The sequence below is a fragment of the Callospermophilus lateralis genome, chromosome X (assembly GCF_048772815.1).
Source record: "Callospermophilus lateralis isolate mCalLat2 chromosome X, mCalLat2.hap1, whole genome shotgun sequence".
In the NCBI taxonomy this organism is placed as follows: Eukaryota; Metazoa; Chordata; class Mammalia; order Rodentia; family Sciuridae; genus Callospermophilus; species Callospermophilus lateralis.
Window position 1 is genome coordinate 56,022,235 of NC_135325.1, and position 21,952 is coordinate 56,044,186.

Consider the following 21,952-nt stretch of genomic DNA (forward strand, 5'->3'; position numbering starts at 1 on the left):
TCCAAAGTTTTGTCCCATCTGACCTATTCTATTTCCTGGTCCCACCAAGTGACTAAACCACATATAACCTTGCTATAAACTCTTTCAATACTGTGCTATCAACCTTCTGAATATTTTCTTCAAGGTCAGACTCTAAGCTTATTTCTGCAACCTTCACCACAGCAAGCACGTCTATATGTCATACCAATCTGCTCCTGGTCCAAGATTGCCAAATATCTGAACAAGCTTACTGCCTTATACCTTTCAGGAATGACCCTAGAGAAGCAATTCTAAAAGTATGGTCTGTACAAAAGTGGTACTAGAATATATTACCAAGAAACGATCAGTAGTAAAGTAAGTATGAGAAATTCTATATACTCTATGTCTATCTTGGAGATTCATGATGAACAAAAATAAATTCAAGGCTCTTGGAAATCCTACAGCAAAGATCACAATTTGACTATGCTTAACCTAGTGTTTTTCAAACAAATTCAGATCCATAATCCTTTTTCACCACTCTCAGGTTCTAGTTCCTATATCCTTACTACTTCTCTGGCCTAGGCAATAAATTTTATTAATTAAAATCTTGCTCACAAAAATAAATAAAATATTGCTCACCAAGGATTCCAAGATGCTTATCTTCTTCCAGTTGCAACTTCTCTTGGAATGTCTCATCTTGGAAGGCTTCATATCGAACTTTCCAGTAAGTACCTCCAATTCGAGTGGAGTTCTTCTGGAAGAACTTATCTGAACCACTGGCATATAAGGAGGTAAATGTCTCACAACTTCACTGACCATCAAATAGATCCCACCTCACCCTTAATCTTATCAAGTTATGGACCTTTATGATTAGAAGGACCTCAGAGATCTTCCAGATTAATTCCCACCATTGAAGGTATCTCCACCAATAAGTGATATATGGCTTCTGTTTTAACCTTTCCAAAGACAAAGAATTCATTTTCAGAAAATATAATACCCTTTACTATTAGATAATTTTAATTATGGAAGTTATTCTTTATCAGGAGCTGGGATATTATTCCTTGTAAGTACTAGAATCAGTTCTGCCCTCCCAAATTACATAGCCTATATCAATGTCCTTAATTATCCTCAGGTACTCCGAATACTTTCTCTCCTTAATCAAGAATAGCACTGTCCAGGGTCTGGGGATGTGATTCAGTGGTAAAAGGGTTTACTTAGCATGCATGAGGTCCTGAGTTCAATTCCCTAGCACCACAAAAATTAGGCAGGAATGGTGGCATGTGCCTATCATACCAGCACCTAAGAAGATGTGAGGCAGGATCAATTCTACCCATGAGCTCAAGATGAGCCTGCACAATATAGTGAGATCCCATCTCAAAATTTTTAATAGGCTTTCACACCAAAATGAAAGCCCACTAAGTGGGCAAGCCCAGGTGGTGACTAGATAACATTCTGAAACTCAAGTGCCAACTTGCCTTACTTTTCTTCAGACTCACTTCATTATTTCCTCCTGAAAGAATAAACACTAGGGCTGGGATTGTGGCTCAGTGGTGGAGCACTTACCTAGCATGTGTGAGGCACTGAGTTCGATTCTCAGCACCACATATAAATAAATAAAATAAACGTCCATTGACAACTAAAAAAATATTTAAAATGAAAAAAAAAAAGAATAAACACAATGGATGCCCGAGGAGTTTCCCCTATGTCCTCTCCTAGTAATCTACTATGTGCCTGTTCTGTGAAAGAACTGGTGTCACCAAATGTGGTGGCATACACTTATAATTCCAGATACTCATGTAACTGAGGTAAGAGGATCACAAATTCAAAGCCAGCTTCAGTAACTTAGCAAGACACCAAGCAGAGTAGTAAGACCCTGGCTCAAAATAAAATATAAAAAGGGCTGGGGATGTAGTTACTGATAATGTGCTTGTCTAGCATGAGTGAGGTCCTGGGCTCAATCCCCAGTACCACAAAAAAAAAAAAAAAAAAAAAAAACCTGGCATCGCCAATTACCTAGTAAATTGGTATAACTGACATCCTGGCTATAAAATAGGACACTAATTCCTGCTCTATTTGTCCACATCTGTGTCATGGATGAGGCAAGAAAACCTGGAGAAATCCCTCCAAAAGGATGGGTATGGAATAGCTATACCCAAAATCATAGAGTGATTTTTATAACCCTCCTCAAATGCTTCCTTTGGATTATGCAAAAAAAGGAAGGAACAAGGAAATAAGTAATGGATAAAGTAAAGAAGATCTAGAGAAAAGTCATTTCAACTCATGCAGGAACTGGTCCCACCTGGGCTTTCCTTTCTGAACATTTCCAGGGATTACAGCAGGAATGGTCTCAAAATATGTTTAAACCCTTTGCTGCAGATATGACATAACCTTACCAAAAGCTTTGCTACCTATAGCTTCCCCAAAAGCAAGCTCTCCCAGGGGCCAAAAAGAAATTGGCTAACAGTAACCCTAGCCAGACAATCACTGTGATCCCCAAGTGAAGTGAGATATTTCTGGAAGGGAGACAATAGATGTTCAGGCAGGAATAGGAAGAGAAAGCCCTCTGCCTCTTACCTTCCTGGCTCTCTCAAACTTTTCCCAGTACTGCCATCACGCCCCATTGGGCCATAGTCCCATCGAATCTCATGGGCCTCAATGAAGTACCGCCGGACTTTGCCTGTAAGATGGTCCACAGGAGGAGCCGTGGAGCAAGAGTTGACCTTGTAGAGTGCCTGCATGCCATCTGGAGGAAGAACATCATGGCTGATCCCATTCTACCAGGATTTCTACCCAGAGCACTCAGCTTGCTCCTCTAATTGTTTTTTCCTCCCACCCTGCACTAATCTTTTTACCCAACATCAAAATGGGCCACTTTCTCTCCTGGGCACATCAAATTTAAAAGAGAGGTAAACTGAGCATGGTGGTTGATGCCTGTAATCCCAGCTACTCTGGAGGCCGAGTCACAAGGATCACAAGTCCAAGGAGAGCCTCCGCAACTTAGTGAGACCCTGTCTCAAAATAAAAAAAATTTTAAAAGTCTGGGGAATATGTAAACTCAATTTTATAATTCAAAAAATTTAAAAACATGCAAGTATGATATGAATAAAGTGAAAGAAGAAAAACAGATCCATTTTTTAACTACATTGAAACATACCTGGTATAAAATTCAATAAGTGGATAAATAAAAAAGGGGGACTGGGAACCAGGTGTGCGTGCTCATGCATGTACTCCCAGGGACTGAGGAGGCTGAGGCAGAAAGATTATAAATTCAAGGCCAGCCTCAGCAACTCAGTGAAGTCCTAAGAAACTTAGTAAGACCCTGTCTTGAAATTAAAAATAAATAAATAAATAAAAAGGGCTTGGATGTGATTCAGTGGTTAAGTGCCCTTGGGTTTAATTCCTAGTACCAAAAAAAAAAAAAAATGGGGGCTAGGGTTGTAGTTCAGGGGTACAGTGCTTGCCAGAATGTGTGAGGCACTGGGTTTGATCCTCAGAACCACATAAAAACAAATAAACAAAATAAAGGTATTGTGTCCATCCTCAAGTAAAAATATTTTTTAAATGTACATTAGAATTCTGAGATGTAGCCAGGTACAATGGAACACACTGTAGTCCCACCTTCTAGGAAGGCTGAAGCAACAGGGTCACAAGATCATGGCTAGCCTGGGCAACTTAATTAGGCCCTATCTCAGAGTAAAAAATAAAATAGAATGGGGATATAGCTCAATGGTAGAATGCCCACTAGGTTCAAACCCACATACTACCAAAAAGAAAGCAAAGAAAAAAAAAAAGAAAGAAATATAACATATGGCTCTGCTCAGTGGCTGTTCCAGAGGCTGAGTCCAAAGGATCATAAGTTCAAGGCCAAGCAAGACCCTGTCTTAAATTAAAAAAAAAAAAAAATAGGGGGCTGGAGTTGTAGCTCAATGGTAGAGCACTTGCCTAGCATGTAAGAGGCACTGGGTTTGAACCTCAGCATCACATTAAAAAATAAAGAAATAAAATAAAGGTATTGTGTCCATGAACAACTAAAAATAGTTTTAAAAATAAAATAAAATAATTAAAAAGAGCTTGGAATGTAGCCCAGTGGTAGTGTATCCCTGGGTTCAATCCACAGTACCAGGAAGTAAGAAAGCAAGGAAAGAAAGAAATCTGAGATATGAAGAAAGAGAAGGAAAGGATATTCATTTTTGTTGACTACATATATCAGGTTCTCTGTCAAGTGCTTTACATGTTATTGCTATTAATCTTTTTAACCACTTTTTGTATACTTTTAATGGTCTCCTTTTACACATGAATAAAGCTAAGCATTAGAGAGGCTAATTAACTTTCCCAAACTGTATAGCTAGTCAGTGGAAAGTGTTTAGACTTAAGCTCCCATCTTTTAAATACAGATCCTAGGTGCTCCTTTTCTTCTCTTATATCCACTATCTTCATCACATAATTTCCCTAGTCTGTCAGATTTAAAATCATATTAATATCTGTAACCTAATTACAGCTCTATGAGGATGGAATGAATCATTATTACCATCTTCCAAACTTATCAAGGTGAGTAAGCAAGTGGTGTCACTAGGATTTGAATCCAGATCTCTCATTCCTAGGTCCATGCTGTTCCTCTATTATGCTGCATTCCTAACCCAAATCCATATTTGCCCTCTTACCCAGGTACGTTTTGGACCAAGGACAGATCCTAGATATATGGAGCACATGTAACTGTCCTCTATTTTCTCAAAGTTACACCCAGGATTTCATTATTCTACCACTCTGTAACTCCTCACCTTCTCAAATATTTCACATATTCACATAGAACTTTCCCAGTAACCTCCTAATTCATCATACATCAAATAATTCTAGAGAGTAATAGCAAAATGTTTTAGAGGCTATTTAGACCAACTCCCCCATTTTACAAAGGGGCAAATGAGTACTAGAAATGGGAAGGAACTTGACCAAAATCATTACAGTAAATTTTTCATAAGAATGAGTTTACAGGGCTGGGGATGTGGCTCAAGCGGTAGCGCGCTCGCCTGGCATGAGTGCGGCCCAGGTTCAATCCTCAGCACCACATACAAACAAAGATGTTGTGTCCGCCGAAAACTAAAAAATAAATATTAAAATTCTCTCTCTCTTTAAAAAAAAAAGAATGAGTTTACAACTCAAAATTTCTAATCACTTATCTAGTACTCTTTACATTGCCTCATGTGATTTTCTCCCCTCTGATGATCCTTGATGCACAATAACATTACTTTAACTATTTTCCTCTGACACAAAACCTTATAGCCCTCTTGCTGTTAGGTCCAAACTAGAGTGCCATTCATTACTTTCTCTCTGAAACTTCATTTCAATACTCCATGATGACCTGCAGAATCCTTACTCTCCTTTAATCTGCCATTCTGAGCACATTTAATCAACTGAAAAAAATTCCAGGCCTTAGTTCCTTTACAATGCTTAGCAAAAAATAAAAGCAGCTTGAAAGCCTACCTATCCAACCATGGGCCATCTTCTGTTCAAGAAGGGGGAGCTTAAACCCAAAGAGATATATGTCCAGGTTACTTGGCAAGCTAATGGCAGAGCCAAGAAAGAACCTAGGGACCCTGACTTCTAGTTTAATGTTTCACCATTTATACCAAAATGCCTCTCCTGGAAGACCTATCTCATGGCCCCAACCCAGAAGCCCAACCTTCTATCAACAAGTATTGACTCCTCATTCCTGTATGCCAAGAATTGGAAATGGTGGATCTCACTTTGCAAGTGACTGTTCACTTGACAGCTAATTAACCAAGTGCCAAGCTTCTGAGGAACCATCTCAGCAGTCACAAAAGTAGCTGGAAAGATGTGAGCCACATCAGTACGGTGTCCACGGGTGGTCAGCATCTGTCCATGGAAGAAAGCTGTGTGGACATCCACTTCATTGCCCATGCCAAATAAATGCCAGGCTACATGCTTCTGTGCACACATGCTCAGCTCTGGTAAGTTCCCAAAGACAAAGCCATTGATTGCTGCAAACGAAAACCCAAAGGAAATACCAGTATTAGAAAAGGACAAACCAATGGAGAAGCCTTTCCATTTGACAACAATTGGTAACATTTAAATGAGGTTTTGAAGAACACACTGTACTGACCATACATGCATTATATAATTTAAATATTACAAAGAGCTCCGGGAAGTACACAAATATCATTAGTGTCATTCAAAATAGTGAGAAACCCAAAACTCAAAAAAGGTTGAAGTTATTTTTCTCTGAAGACCACAGAGCTATTAAGTGGGAAAGCCAATATTCCAAACCAGCAATCTGAGGAAGCTCTCTGGGGAATGGGGTCATTTTCCTGGCTGTTCTTTCCTTTCAGGTTTTCCTTTCAACCCTTTTGAAATTTCCACAGGACAAGTGTCACATTAGCTGACTAATTATCGTGGCTATTATAATCAATTTTTATAAAGCCCAAGAGAAATCTGAACTACCTAAGCCATCCTTTACATCTTTCCTCTGAGCTTTCAGTTCCTCTTGAGGCTGTCTGGCTTTGAGCCCACCCCTGTCACCAAAGGTAAAACACACACACACACACACACACACACACACACTTCTTTAATTAACAAAAGCAAAGTCAACTTGTTTCTATTCTTAAAATCAGTTCTCTTCTCATGCCTCTGGGCTTTCGTGTCCTTACTTTGTTTTTAATTTAATTAATACAGCCACTTCCTTTATAAACATAAGCCCAGAATAGGATGGGGAATATAAGCAAGTATCTTGAAAGCAACCATTTTTGTCCAAGTGGAAAATTCTTCCAGCTTATATTTTCTAAAAAAACAGTGATATTAATTAATTGTATTAGTGAGCAACAGTCACTAAAGTAAATAAGGGCACAGAATATGACTTTGGAATCAATACCTTTGGCTATTCCACATTATGAGGCAGGGTAGCCTAACAGCAGGAAGATAGTCCACACAGAGATCAGGGATGGAATTTTAGCTGTGCCCTTGATCTGATTCATAATACTGGAAACCTCACTGTCTTCCAGGCAAAACAGAGAAGCCATCTACTCCTGGTCCTTGTGAGCATTAAGAAGAACCAAGTATGTGTAACCCCCAATGGAGACTCTCCATCAGTGTCTACTGTCACAAGGTAGCCACTTCACTGGTGCTCACCATGCATCCTGTTGCTGTCTTGAAAGGCCTCATCTTCTTTGTCCACTGAGGCTGGGTCTGAGCAGTAAGTGGCAATGTTCTCATCAAGGTGCCAGCTAAGGTTCTCATCCACCACACTGAAGAGCAGGAAGAAACTATGGTCCACATCCTGCCGCCGAGGAGGGGCATTCCCAACCAGGGTTCCTAGGGCAAGTATGAAAGGTGCTCTTAAAAACCTCCTTAGGCTGGGGATATAGCTCAGTTGGTAGAGTGCCTGCCTTGCATGCACAAGGCCCTGGGTTTGATCCTCAGTACTACAAAAAAAAATAAAATAAAAGAACCTCCTCTTCAGGGCCAGGGGATATAGCTCAGTCGGTAGAATGCTTGCCTTGCATGCATAAGGCCCTGGGTTCAATTCCCAGCACTACAAAGAAAAAAGAAAAAAGAACCTCCTTTCCTTAGCAAAAGTAAGCTCCAAAAAGTATTCAGAAGAAAAGAATAAGAAGAAATGGGGCTTTCAAATTCTGTTAGCAACAGAAAAGCAAAAATAAATCATTCCAATGCTAATTTTCATTTCCAAACTCCCTCCCACCATCCTTGCCTATGTTTTCAACTCAAGGCTTGAGCCTGACCACACCCTGCCATACCCTAATCTCCAGGCCTGACTATTCCTTCAGCATATCCTATGCCCAATCAAGTTTTTAATCCTTAGCAGACCCTGATGGGCACACTTTCAATCCTGTCCTCACCTATACTCTTACCATATTTCTTACTTCAAAGTGACTAGACTCCCATCATCACTAATTTGAGTTTTAAAAGTGAAATAAGAGGGGCTGGGATTGTGGCTCAGTGGTAGAGCGCTTGCCTAGCACATGTGAGGCGCTGGGTTCGATCCTCAGCACCGCATAAAAATAAATAAAGAAGGGCTGGGGATGTGGCTCAAGCGGTAGTGCGCTCGCCTGGCATGCATGCGGCCTGGGTTCGATCCTCAGCACCACATACAAACAAAGATGTTGTGTCCGCCGAAAACTAAAAAATAAATATTAAAAATCCTCTCTCTCTCTCTTCCTCTCTCACTCTCTCTTTAAAAAAAAAAAAAAGAAAATTAAGGTATTATGTCCAACTACTTCTAAAAAATAAATATCAAAAAAAATGAAATAAGAAACAAATTTGTGTTCTTGTTTTTGTTTGGGGGGGTTTGGTTTTAGTTTTGGTTTTGTTTTAGAGAGGGAGGAAGAGAGTTCATGAGGGAGTAATGGAGAACCAAATATTCCAAATTACACTATGTTCATGTACAAATATACCACAATGACTTCCACTTGTGTACATAATTATAATTCATTAATTAAAAATAATAGGAGTATAGCTATTGATCAGGGGAGGGAGGCAGGAAGGGAAAAATAAGGTACTGGGGAACAAAATTGATCAAATTATATTACATGCAAATATGGCATAATGAATCCTAGTATTGTGCATAATTATAATTCACCAATTTAAAAAAATCAATTTAAATCCAGTTGTAGTGGTGCACACCTATAATCCCAGCTCCTAGAAGGCTGAGGCAGGAGGATTACAAGTTCAAAGTCAGTCTCAGCAACTCAGCAAGGCCCTAAGAAACTTAGCAAGATCTTGTTTCAAATTAAAACATAAAAAGGCCTGAGGATGTTGCTCAGAGTTTAAGCCCCCCTGGGCTCAATTGCTGGTACAAAAATAAGTCAATTTAAAAACATAATGGATAGAAAAAAATAATGGAAAACGAGTTTGGCAGGGTTGTTTCTATAAATAAACAAGGATGATGACATAATACCCCTCAAGCCACTGCCCAACATGAAGGTAGTTCAACCACATCATTGCTTCTCTCAGATGTCGCAAACTGTATCTCATAGTTTATCCTAGGGGCCTGTACCTTTTTTACAGGTGACAAGGGGTCCAATGAGGCCAGTGGCAATGTCTCGTGGAGCATCTACATGAGAATGGTAGATCCAAGTGAGGCATGCTGGGTCAGCACTGGTGGGTGCATGACCTTCTGGAATGGTCCAGTTGTAGGTATGGCTGCCTCCCGGGGGAACAGAGTCATCAGCTTTCAGCAGCCCAGAAGAACCATCTGGATACAAGGAACCTAAAGAATGAAAGTGTACATGCCTAGTATCAAGGTGAGTGAGAGGGAGCATGGCAAATACAGAAACCAAGAGAAGGCAGACATATAGGGCATATAGGTCCAGTCTTGAGGAACATTAGATTCTAAGGTCCAGTACAGCAGTCTTCATATCCTGGATGCATGATGAGATAGCCATTGGGGAAGAAGCTGTGGCAGGACAAAGTGTTACGTGGCCTACTCTAGTAGTGCTCTAGTACAAAGCAGAGGCCAGCATGGAAGCAAGAGAGAAATCAGAATTCCCTCCCTTCTAGCACTCACTTTGGAAAACAAAATGCAGATAAACAGAATTTTAGTCTAAAGATTTAATGGCCAAATTAGGATCTTCTGTCTTTGTTCCATATCAATTACTTTAAATTCTTATCAGTTCTTTATAGAGAGAACATTCAAAATTCTCCTTTGCAACTCTTGAAATATACAATTCATTATTGTTAGCATAGTCACCCTGCTGTACCATAGAAAACCAGAACTTTTTTCTCCTAACTATAACATTGTATCCATTTAGCAACCTCTCCTGAACTCCCCTAGCTGGCTGCTCTTTCCATTCTATGGTGACTAATAGTCTACTCTCAACTTCTATGACATCAACTGTTTTAGATTCCACATGAGTAAAATCATGAGGTACTTGTCTTTCTGTGCCTGGTCTAATTCTGTGCATGACTCGTTCCATTCATGTTGTTACAAAAGACATGATCTCCTTTTTAGGGGCAAATAGTATTCCATTGTATATACATACTACAATTTGTGTGTGTGTATGTTGCTGACAATGAAACTTATGGCCTTATACCTGCTGGGTAACCGTTCTATCACTTAGACACATCCACAGCCCTATACCACATTTTCTTTAAAAATTCATCTGCTGATAGCCATTTACGATGATTTCATACCCTGGCTATTGTGACAAGTACTGCTATAAAAATAGAAGTGCAGGTGTCTCTACATCCTGCTGATTTAATTTCCTTTAAGCACATACCCAATAATGGGATTGCTAGATAGTAGGATAGTTCTATTTTTAGGGTTTATTTTTTGTGGGTTTTTTTTTTTTTTCGGTTGGTTGGTTTTTTGTTACTGGAATTGAATCTAGGAGTGCTTTATCACTGAGCCACATCCCCAACCCTTTTTTTTTTTTATTTTTGAGACAGAGTATTGCTAAATTGCTGAGGGTCATTAAGTTGCTGAGGCTGACCTTGAAATTGCATTCCTCCTGCCTCAGCCTCCCAAGTTGCTGGGATTTTACACATGAGCCCTACCACACCTGGTCTATTTTTAGTTTTTGAGGGCCTTTCATACTTTTACATAATACCTGTATTAATTTACACTCTCACTGACAGTGAACATGTGTTTCCCCTTCTCTGCATCCTCACCACAAAGTAAGTAGGGTCTTCTGACTTACCTTTTTATTCTCCTCACTCACTTCTGTATTATAGGCCTCTAGGCCTTAAATAGTGGGAGAAGCAGAAGAATAAACCATCAGGGTACAGTTGTGCATGCCTATAATCCCATTAATTTGACTGAGGTAGGAGGATTTCAAGTTCAAACAAGGCCAGCCTCAGAAACTTAACAAGCAGCCCATATCTCAAAATAAAAAGGGCTGGTGGGGCAGCTCAGTGGTGAAGTACCCCAGGGTTCAATCCCTAGTAACAAACAACAAAAAATAAATAAAAATAATTTTAAAAATTAAAAACTATGCCAAAAAATAAGCCAAATTCCCTCTTTAAAGAATCTGGACCTTGGGGCTGCGGTTGTGGCTCAGCGGTAAATCGCTCACCTAGCACATGTGAGGCCCTGGGTTCAATCCTCAGCAGCACATAAAAATAAATAAATAGGGGCTGGGGTTGTAGCTCAGTGGTAGAGCACTTGCCTAGAATGTGTGAGGCTCTGGGTTCGAGTCTCAGTACCGCATATAAATGAAATATAGGTCCATTTACAACTAAAATAAATATATAATTTTTTAAAATAATAAATAAATAAATAAATAAATAAATATACTGTGTCAGCTACAACTAAAAATACTTATGAAAAAAAGAATCTGGACCTTTTAGAAAACTATTTAATTAAAATAACACTCCCTATATTCACAGCACACTTCACTTTTCAAAGTATACTCAAATATTCTACTGAAATGCTATTCAAGCACCTATTTGTGATTAAAAACAAAACAAAACAAACTGTAGCTGGGCATTTGGCACACACCTGTACTCCCAGAAGCTCAGCAGGCTGAGGCAGGTAGATCATACCTTTTAAGACTAGTGGGCAATTTAGTGATACTGTCTCAACAGAAAAAATGAAAACGATTTGGGGATATAGCTTCCTGGTAAAGCACCTCTGGGTTCAGTCTTCAGATTGTATCTTCACATTGCTGATAAGGAATCTGAAGCCTAGAGAGGAGCAGTGACTTGCTGAAGTCACACAATGTATGAATAACAGAACTGATGCCAGTTTCCAGCAATGTTTACTATGAGCAAAGTCTTTGCCACTTCAGATAAATAAATAAGAAAAGTTCATTCTTGTTCCTAGCTCTTCCTTCTCACATGGCAATAAAGGAAAAATATTTGTTGCTAGTGGGAGAAACAAAGGATGAACTGGTTTACCTTCTGAATCTTTCTCATAGAAAACACCATGGGGATGGATAGTATAAGGACGAGCTGCAAAATTCTTCAGGTGGATAAGGATGACATCCCCCACCTCACCATGTAACACTGGCCCCAAGAAGCCCAACCAGTCAGGCTGGGCTACTTCTTCCATGTATGAGTCATCCTTGTATTCTCTATAGATGGTCTTCTTGTAAGTGCTCCCAATCCGGTTCTTATCTGACTTGAGAAAACTGGAAGCCACTCTGGGAAAGAAGAAAAGAGAATTACAATTTTTTTCACCATCTTCAAACTGCTGGAGGTTTCATTTGCAGAGAAGGCTGACAAAAATGTTTCCAACTTTGTTTAGGACAAACAAGAGGAAACCTTTAGGTTTAACTGTGAGAAAAAATGCGAAGTTGTAAGTTGAAGCATATGAAATTAATGATATTTGACCATTTTCTAACCACCTCAAATTGCAATTTCATATGGTTCAACCTGATATATAGTCATGGAGACTATTGCACTGACTCTTTTTGAGTGATCAATTTACCATTGATGTGGTTTTAGCATCATCTTGCTATATTTGGAGAGCCTTAGAGCATAGTGGTTATGACCACAAATTCTAGAGCCAGGCCACTTGGATCAAATCCCAGTTCTACCACTTCCAAATTTGTGGGATGTGGAACAAGTTATTTGTCTGTGTTCAATTTCCCCATCAGTAAAATGAAGATTATCACTGTATCTAAGTCAGATAATTGTTATTGGTGACAAAAGGATTAAAATATAGGGCCGAGGGTGTAGCTCAGTGGCTGAATGCATGCTTTTCACCCCTGGATTTGATTCCTAGCCCAACAAGAAAAAAAAGAATTAAAATACATAAAGAATTTATGGAGCAGGGCATGATGGCGCACTTGTTAATCCTAGTGACTCCTAAGGCCGAGGCAGGAGGATTACAAGTTCAAGGCCAGCCTCAGCAATTTAGTGAGACTCTGTCTCAAATTTTTTTAAAAAATTTAAAAGGGCTGGAGATGTGACTGAATGATTGCATTCCCTTGGATTCAATCCCTGGTATTAAAAATATATTTTAAAAACTAAGAATTTAGGAGCAGGACATGGTGGCAAATCTGTAATCTCAGCCACTCAGGAGCCTGAGGCAGGAGGATCACAAGTTCAAGGCTATCTTTGGTAAATTTAGACAGACCCTTCACAAAATAAAGGGCTGGGATGTAGCTCAGTGATTGATAGAGTATTTGCCTGGCATTGGCAGTATCACAAAATAATAATAATAATAATAATAATAATAATAATAATAATAACAACAACAAATACTAAAGAGAGTCAGACAGTCCTTGGAAAACTGCAAAAGCTCAATAAACTCTATTGCCTCAGGGATGAGGACAGCAAAGTTATTCCCTCAAGGAAAATTTTAATACAATGACTGTGACTCCAAAATTAAATGGGTGGATTGTGTCAAAAAAGACAATGCTTGAGTCAGGTGTTACCACAGAGTGCTTGCCTACCATGCATGAGATCCTGGGTTCAGTCACCAGCATCATAAAAAAGAAGTAAAGTAAGAAAAGAAAAAAAAAAATGCAGAGCTGCTATTCCCGCTATAATTCTTCAAGAGAGCTCAGAAAAGTTATAGTGAAGTTTAAAAAACTCTGAGGCTTTGGAGAAATAAAGTGAGTCACGATAACAAAACATTCTTTAAAACATTCATTAATACTTTCCAACAGATATTTGTGGAAAACCAGCAAGTTTCTAAGATCAAGAAAAGTTAGCCAAAGAGCTGGAGATATGGCTCAGTGGTAGAGTGTTTGCCTAGTAGACACAAGGCCCTGGGTTTGATCCCCTGCACAAAAAAAAAAAAAAAAAAAATAGCCAGGGCTGGGTTTGGTGGCACATGCCTGTAATTCCAATGACTCAGGAGACTGAGGCAGAAGTAATGCAAGTTCAAGTCCAGCCATGATTAGTGAGGACCTAAGCAACTCGAAAAGACCCTGTCTCAATTTTTTTTAAAAAAAGTGTTGGGATGGGGATGTAGCTCATTGGTAAAACATCCCTGGGCTCAATCTCCAGTACCATAAAATAAAAGTAAAAGAAAGGTTGATCTGTCATTAATCCTGTGAGAGGCAGAACAGTGAGAAGAATACCAGCCTTGAAACTACATTACCTAGTTTCAAATTCTAAGTCCTTATTATTGTAAGACTTGGACAAATCACTTGACCCCAATGAGCCTCAGTTTTCTTATCTATAAAATGAGGACACTGGGGTTGAGGATATGGCTCAGTGATATAGTACATGCTTAGCATATGAAAAGCCCCAGATTCAATCCCTAACACTGCAATAAATGTATATACATACATATACCTATACACATATCATACTTACATATGTATGTATGTGTGGGTGTGGGTGGGTATGTGTGTGTGTGTATAAATATATATATATATATATATATATATATATATATATATATATATATATACTTTTTGCATACTTACTTTCTAGAGTAGTTGTAGAAATTAAGAGGCAGAGTTTGTAAATGTCTAGTATGGTACCTGCCACAGAGTGTTAGATTAGTAATAACTATTACTATCATTTCCTTCCTTATAAGACTTACCTTAGAATCCCCAGTACCATAAAAAAAGACTTACCTTATTTTTTCATATTTTCACATATCTAAAATCAGAATAATTTCACCAAACTATGGGAGGATTACTCCACCACACACATCTCTCAAAAACTATATGTATTCCATGTTTTTAATAAGTCTATTAGAATCAAGGAAATATGGAATTATCTTTAGGAGTCTAAAAATGCTGAGGCACCTTGGTATGGAAAACTAGACTTCAAATGACATGCTGGATCCTGAGTTAAGTAGCTCTTTTCCCAGGAAGCCAGCTTCTTTGTGTATGGCCTAGAGAAATTGGGAGCTGGCTGTTACCACATCCTGGGAAAGGATCCTCAAAAGGGCATCTCTGCTGGGTGTAGTGGCACGCACCTATAATCCCAGCAACTCAGGAAGCTGAGGCAGAAGGCTCAAAAGTTCAAAACCAGCCTCAGAAAGTTAATGAGGTCCTAAGCAACTTATTGAGAACTTGTTTCAAAATAAAAAATAAAATAAAAAGGGTTGGGGATATGGCTCAGTAGTTAATCCCCTCTTGGGTTTAATCCACAGTACTACAAAAAAAAAAAAAAAAAAAAAAAGACAAAGGGTACCTTTTAGCCAGGTATGGTATTACACATCTGTAATCCCAGCTACTCAGGAAGCTGAGGCAGCAGGATCACAAATTCAAGACCAGCTGAACAACTTAGGGAGACCCTGTCATAAAATAACAAATAAAAAGGGCTGGGGATGTAGCTCACTGGTAGAGTACCTGCCTAGCAAGTGTTAGGCCCTGGATTTGATTCCCAGCACCGCGCTTGTGCACACACACAGCAAAAACAAACAAACAAACAATAGGCCATTTCCTAACATCAGTGGAGTCCCCCTCCATCTACAACTCCAACTCTAATACCATAAGAGATTAAACTTACGAGTCACTGTCCAGAGTCTGGTTTGTAATAACATTCCTTCCCTTGGGAGCATAGTTCCACTGTACATCGTGGATGCCCAGGTAGTAGACTCGAGTGGCCCCATCCGTCAGTAGAGGCCACAAGGATTGCATAAACAACAGAGCCCAAAGGAGGTGACCTGGCTCCATGGGCCACATTATTCTGGCAAATGAAAGCTGCTGGTATGAAAGAAAGAGAAGAAAAGGGTTTTGCATGTGTCTGGAAAACTGAAGAGACAAAAGCCAGATGGAGTAACTAAAAGAGCAAATCCCAATTAGCCCAGTTTCTTGATCTTACCTGATTCCTTTCAATTCAACAAATGTTCAGTGATCTCTAAAGATGGGATATTGGAGGACAAAGTTAAAAAGTCACCTGTACTGCAAGTCACGTATCACTTCCTTCAGAACAGAAATCTTGATTTTGTTCCTTCAAAGTATAGAAGGAAAAATATGCTCTGGCCCAGGGATCAGGAAAGAGGCACCAAATGTCTGATTAAGTCACATACACTCACTTGGTACTTATATCAAGTCACTAATTCTTCTTTTGCCTGTTTCCCATAGGCAAAAATGGAAGACTCATTGCTGCCACTTCTCATCCTTTGTAAATTGTGTTGAGAAACAAATAAAAATTCATCAAAAGACATTTACAAGACCCAAAATAGAAACAGCCAAAATGTCCAAGAATACTAAAATGATGAGTAAATTGCATTTTATTCATACAATGGAATTCTATATGGCAATAATAATAAACAAAAGTACAACTGCTTGAAATATGGATAATTCTCACAAATGTAATGTTGCAGAAAGAAATGAGACACAAAAGCATAAATACTGTATTGTTTATTTGATATAAAATACAAAATCACATAAAAGTAATTTATGCTATTAGAATTAAGGACGGGGGTAGAGGGGGAGGGTAGTTCAGTGACAGAGCACTTGCCTAGCATATGTGAGGCCTGGAGTTCCATTCCCAGCACCACAAAAGAAAAAGGAGGAGGAGGAAGAAGAGGAGGTAGCATCAGGGAAGAGGGTAAATGCTTCCAATATCTGGTTTCTTGAACTATATGCCAGTTAAATTGTATATTAATTTGGTAAAAATATATTAACCTATAAAGTTAGGATTTGTGCATATTTTGCATGCATTAACATGCAAAACTTCAAAAAAGTTTAAAATGAGGGCTGCAGTTGTGGCTCAGTGGTAGAGAACTTGCCTAGCACATGTGAGGCACTGGGTTTGATCCTCAGCACCCCATAAAAATAAATAAATATATTTTTTCAAAGAACCAGCTTTTTGTTTTGTCAGTTTTTTGAATTGTTTCTTTTGTTTAAATTTCATTGATTTCCCTGACTTCCTTAAAAAGTCTCCTAAAGCTCAAAAAATAAAATCAAGAACTAATAAATGGGATGGACTCAAACTAAAAACCTTCTTAACAAAAGAATCAATCAATGAGGTAAAGAGAGAGCCTACATTTTGGGAGCAAATTTTTGCCACACACAAGTCAGATAGAACACTAAACTCCAGGGTATATAAAGGTCTCAAAAAATGTAACACCAAAAAAACAAACAACCCAATCAATAAATGGGCTAAGGAGCTAAACACACACTTCTCAGAAGAAGATACACATTTGATCAACAAATATATGAAAAAAGTGTTCAACATCTCTAGTAATTACAGAAATGCAAATCAGAACTACTCTAAGATTTCATCTTACTCCAGTCAGAATGTCAGTTATCAATAATACAGACAACAATAAATGTTGGTGAGAATGTGGGGGAAAAGGCACAGTCATACATTGCTGGTGGGACTGCAAATTGCTGCAGCCAATATGGAAAGCAGTATGGAGATTCCTTAGAAAACCTGAAATGGGGGGGCTGAAGTGGTGGCTCAGTGGTAGAGTGCTTGCCTCACATGTGTGAGGCACTGAGTTCAATCCTCAGCACTGCATATAAACAAATGAATAAAATAAAGGTCCATCAACAACTAAAAATATATTTTAAAAAAGAAAACCTGAAATGGAACCACCATTTGACCCAGCTATCCCTCTCCTTAGTCTATATTCAAAAGACTTAGCACACTATAGTAACGCAGCCACATCAATGTTTATAGCAGCTCAATTCACAATAGCTAAACTGTGGAACCAACCTAGATGCCCTTCAATAGATGATGGATAAAGAAATGGTGGTATATATACACAATAGAATGTTACTCAGCATTAAAAGAGAATAAAATTATGGCATTTGCAGGTAAATGAATGAAGTTGGAGAATATCATGCTAAGCAAAGTAAGCATATCCCAAAAAAACAAAGGCCAAATATTCTTTCTGATAAATGGATGCTGATTCAATAATGGGAGGGACAAGGGGAAAATGGAGGAACTTTGATGGGGCAAAGGGGGGGAAAGAGGGGTGAGGTTATGGGGGCAGGAAAGATGGTGGAATGAGATGGACATCATTACCCTAGGTAATGACTACATATATTGTGTGATGCTACATGGTATACAACCAGAGAAATTAAAAGTTGTTCTGCAATTGTACAATTAATCAAAATGCATTCTGCTGTCATATGTACCTAATTAAAATTAATTAATTAATAAAAATAATAAAAGAAAATATTCTAAATATTAAAATAAATAAAGTTATTTTTAAAAGTTTAAAATGAAATAAAAAACAAAAGAGAGAGCTCAGCATGGTGGCACCTGTAATCCCAGCAACTTTGGAGGCTGTAGCAAAAGGATTGAAAGTTAAGACTAGCCTCATCAATTTAGTGAGCCCTGAAGCAATTTAGTGAGATCCTGTCTTGAAATTAAAAAATGAAAAGGGCTAGGGATATGGTTCAGCAGTTGAGCAATCCTGGGCTCAATCCCCAGTACAAAAAAGTAAGAGTATATGCAGGAAATATATTGAATTTTTCATAAGAAATGTTCTTTGCTGATCCCAAAGGCTATGTATAAACCCATTTCACAGGTCCAATTCAGACTCAGAAGTAGACCCAAGCTTCCTAACCCCTTATTTCAGCATTATAAACCAGAAAATTATATTTTGGGGGCTGGGAATAAAGCTTTCATATCATTACACAGCTAGTCAAACTCAGAAACAAAAACAACATCACATAAACACACATATACACATATTTGCATACACAGGCATGTGTGGTATTACTTAAAGGTAGAGATAAAGACATTTGCATACACATATAGAACCACAGTCACACAGAGACTTAGTCACCTTTAGAATAATAATAATAATAATAATAAAAAATCAGTATTTTTTGTGTGTTCATGGTACAACAATTCTAGGTGTTTTGCATAGATTAAATCACTTAATCCTCACAACCACTCTATGAAATAGATGCCTATTATTATCCCCATATTACAGTGGAGGAACTGCAGAACAGAGGTGTAAAGTTATTTGCCCAAGGCCATCTAGTTAACAATCAGTAGAGTTGGGATTTGATCCCAGGGAGTATGACTCCAGCACCTATGATCTTAATTGCCATGCCATACTACCTTCCATGAAAACATAGTTGGACACTCATGTATATGCACAGAAAACATGCATATGCCCAAATCCAAGTTATATCTAGGAAAAAATACACACCCTCTAAAATACACAATTACATGTGATTGGAATCACATTAGAAATAGACATACATACATAGAGATAATAATAATGATGATGATGATAGTTACCATTCACTGCAAGATTGCCACATACAAAATACCATGTTCAGTGGATTATAAAAATTATTTCACTAAATCTTCAACACAAGCACATGAAAGAGGGACTTTTTTTTTCTGGCTCTGGGAATGGAACTCAGGACCTTATACATGAGAGTGAGCTACCTGCCCAGCCCAGAAATAGTGACTATTAAATAGAAATTAAATCCCCAACACCACACACACACCATAAGAAATTAAAAGCTATGCACTGATTTACATATGGATAGGAAAGTCCCAGAAATATACCCCAGATAGGCCCATTTATTTACCCTGATTAAAAAAAAAAACAATAGACTTCCTTACAAACTCTCAGGTCTCTCCATACACAGCAATCATACAAGTATTACTCCATAGTCTCCAAATTATATTTTTCAGAAAGTCCTTGATGAAGGAGACACAGTAGCACACACCTGTAATCCCAGCAACTCAGGAAGCTAAGATATGAGGATTGCAAGTTCAAGGCCAGCTTCAGCAACTTCCCAAGGCCATAAACAACTTAGCAAGACCTTTTCTCAAAATAAAAAGTAAAAAGTGCCAGGAATGTAGCTCAGTGGAAAAGTGCCCCCCCCAGTTCAATTTCCAGTACCAAAAAAAGAAGAAGAAGGAGGAGGAGGGGGAGGGAGAGGGGAGGGGGGGAGGAGGAGGAAGAGGAGGCGGAGGAGGAGGAGAGCCCTTAATGTAAGGGAGGATCTGTTTTGGGGTTCTTCTTTCTAAAATCTGGCTCTTGCACTGATTGTTTTTCTAGCCTTGGGTATTATTTTACAACTCTGAAACTATTCTCTCATCTGTAAAGTTGGTATAATAATATCAACCTTGGAGAAACAAATCAGAAAACTTACATGAAAGGCCCCTGGTGAAATCAGTTTGGAATGTGGTAGATAGTCACTACTAGTTTCCTTCTGTACCTTCTCAATCCTGGATACAGTCTGTTAATTTTTCCTTATTGTCTCCCACAAACCATAATTTCTGTATTTCTACTTCAAGAGCTAACTTATTTTCCAACTATTCCAGAAGGTCATCTCCAGCTTCTCCATATCACTGCCCTTTGAAAAGCTACTTACTCTGTATAGCACTCAACTGAATTAAACCAGACTTTGTATCATTACATTTCTGAGCTGCCTGATAAATATCTTCATCTCCTAGATTGGCCTACAAACTCTTTGAGAGTGGATGTCATGTCATAGAGATCTCTGTGTATTTATTGCCAGATGTGGTGATGAAGGCCCAGTAGTGGGCCATAACAACTATTGCTAATGTTGGCTCTAGTTGGCTCTAGTCCAAGTTCTGCCACTGGTTTAAAGAGTGAGTTTAGGCAAGTTTTTTCACCTTAATGAAGCTAAGTTTCCCATCTATAAAATAATACAATAGCCAGGTGCAGTGGTGCACACCTGTAATCCCAGCAGCTCAGCAGGTTGAGGCAGGAGGATCACGAGTTCAAAACCAGCTTCAGCAAAAGTGAGGACCTAAGCAACTTAGTGAGACACTGTCTAAATAAAACACAAAACAGAGTTGGGGATGTGACTCAGTTGTCAAGTGCCCCTGAGGTCAATCCCTGGTACCAAAACTAATAATAATAATAATACAATAGCGAAGTGTGATGGTGTATGCCCATAATCCCAGAAACTCAGGAGATTGAGGCAAGAAGTTCATAAATCTGAGTCCAGACTCAGCAACTTAGTAAGATACTGACTCAAAATTTAAATAAATAAATAATGGAATATATATAGCTAAATGACATAGTTCTTATTTTTTGAGAGTCATCAAAATTTTACAATCTAAAAAAATACACAAATGAGGTCTGGGGATATAGCTCAGTTGGTAGAGTGCTTGCCTCACATGCACAAGGCCCTGGGTTCAATCCCGAGTAGCCCCGCCACACACACACAAACAAAAAAAAATGCACAAATATAGAAATATAAAAAATGTAGTCTAGTCAGGCACAGTGGCACATGCCTGTAATCCCAGTGGCTAGGAAAGCTGAGGCAGGAGTATTACAAGTCTGAGGCCAGCCTCATCAACTTTTGGGGCCCTGTCTCAAAATTAGAAAAAAAATGTTTAAAGGGCTGGCAATGTGGCTCAGTGATTAAGCACCCCTGGTATAACCTCTAGTACAAAAATAATATAATAATGAGTTCTCAGAGTTATTCCAGCTCTCACATGATACCAATACACATATTCATAATAAAATACAGATATACTCACATGCATCTACATACAGGACCATATATGGTCACACAAATAGCCATTCCTTGGAACCTTCAACAGGAAGGAGTGTTCTTTGTTCATTACAAATCTGAATGCAACATGACCATATTTAAGCTTCCTTTTCAGAAAGGTATCAGCAAGACAGTTGTGCATTGAACTTACTTATCTAGAGAGAAAACTGGCCCAGGTAAGAGTTCCACAATTGGAGAAGCACATGGTAAGCTTGGAAATATTCCCAGGAGAAACTAGTACAGACCTGCAGCATACAATGAACAAGCATTCATAGGTGGTGACTAAGGGTCCAAAGGGCTTAGGCAATAGAACCTGGGAAAAAATGCTACCTAGCATTCACCTAGAAGTTTCCACTTAACAATGTTCCTCATATTTGCCATCTTATTTAATTCTCAAAATCTTGTGAGATAAGGAGTCCACATTTGTATCCTGGACACAGGCTTAAAAATCACACTACCTAGCACTGTGACCTAGTTATGCTTTATGACTCTAGCCATAGAAGTCTTCATCTTTAATACTATTAGCTGTTTCATAAGGTTGTATGGATAAAATGAATTAATACCTCTAAGGGCACAAAACACAAATAAATGCTTAAGTGCACAAGTGGCCAAAAATTTTTAGTGGCTGTTACTATTACAAATAAGAAAATAGCCAG

General features: G+C 38.6%; 1 protein-coding gene across 10 annotated transcripts in view; it reads right to left on the reverse strand.

Moving 5' to 3' along the window:
* The window catches only part of Heph (hephaestin), a 68,922-nt gene extending 53,410 nt beyond the window's left edge, over positions 1 to 15,512 (reverse strand). For all 10 annotated transcript variants that reach the window (XM_077106840.1, XM_077106846.1, XM_077106845.1 and 7 more), the window contains exons 1-7: positions 15,346 to 15,512; positions 11,824 to 12,068; positions 8,984 to 9,196; positions 7,099 to 7,281; positions 5,700 to 5,954; positions 2,533 to 2,701; positions 598 to 734 (exon numbers count right to left, since the gene is read on the reverse strand). In XM_077106840.1, coding sequence (XP_076962955.1) covers positions 598 to 734; positions 2,533 to 2,701; positions 5,700 to 5,954; positions 7,099 to 7,281; positions 8,984 to 9,196; positions 11,824 to 12,068; positions 15,346 to 15,512 — 1,369 coding nt within the window. The remainder of the gene's footprint in view (positions 1 to 597; positions 735 to 2,532; positions 2,702 to 5,699; positions 5,955 to 7,098; positions 7,282 to 8,983; positions 9,197 to 11,823; positions 12,069 to 15,345) is intronic.
* Between the last annotated feature and the right edge of the window lie 6,440 nt (positions 15,513 to 21,952).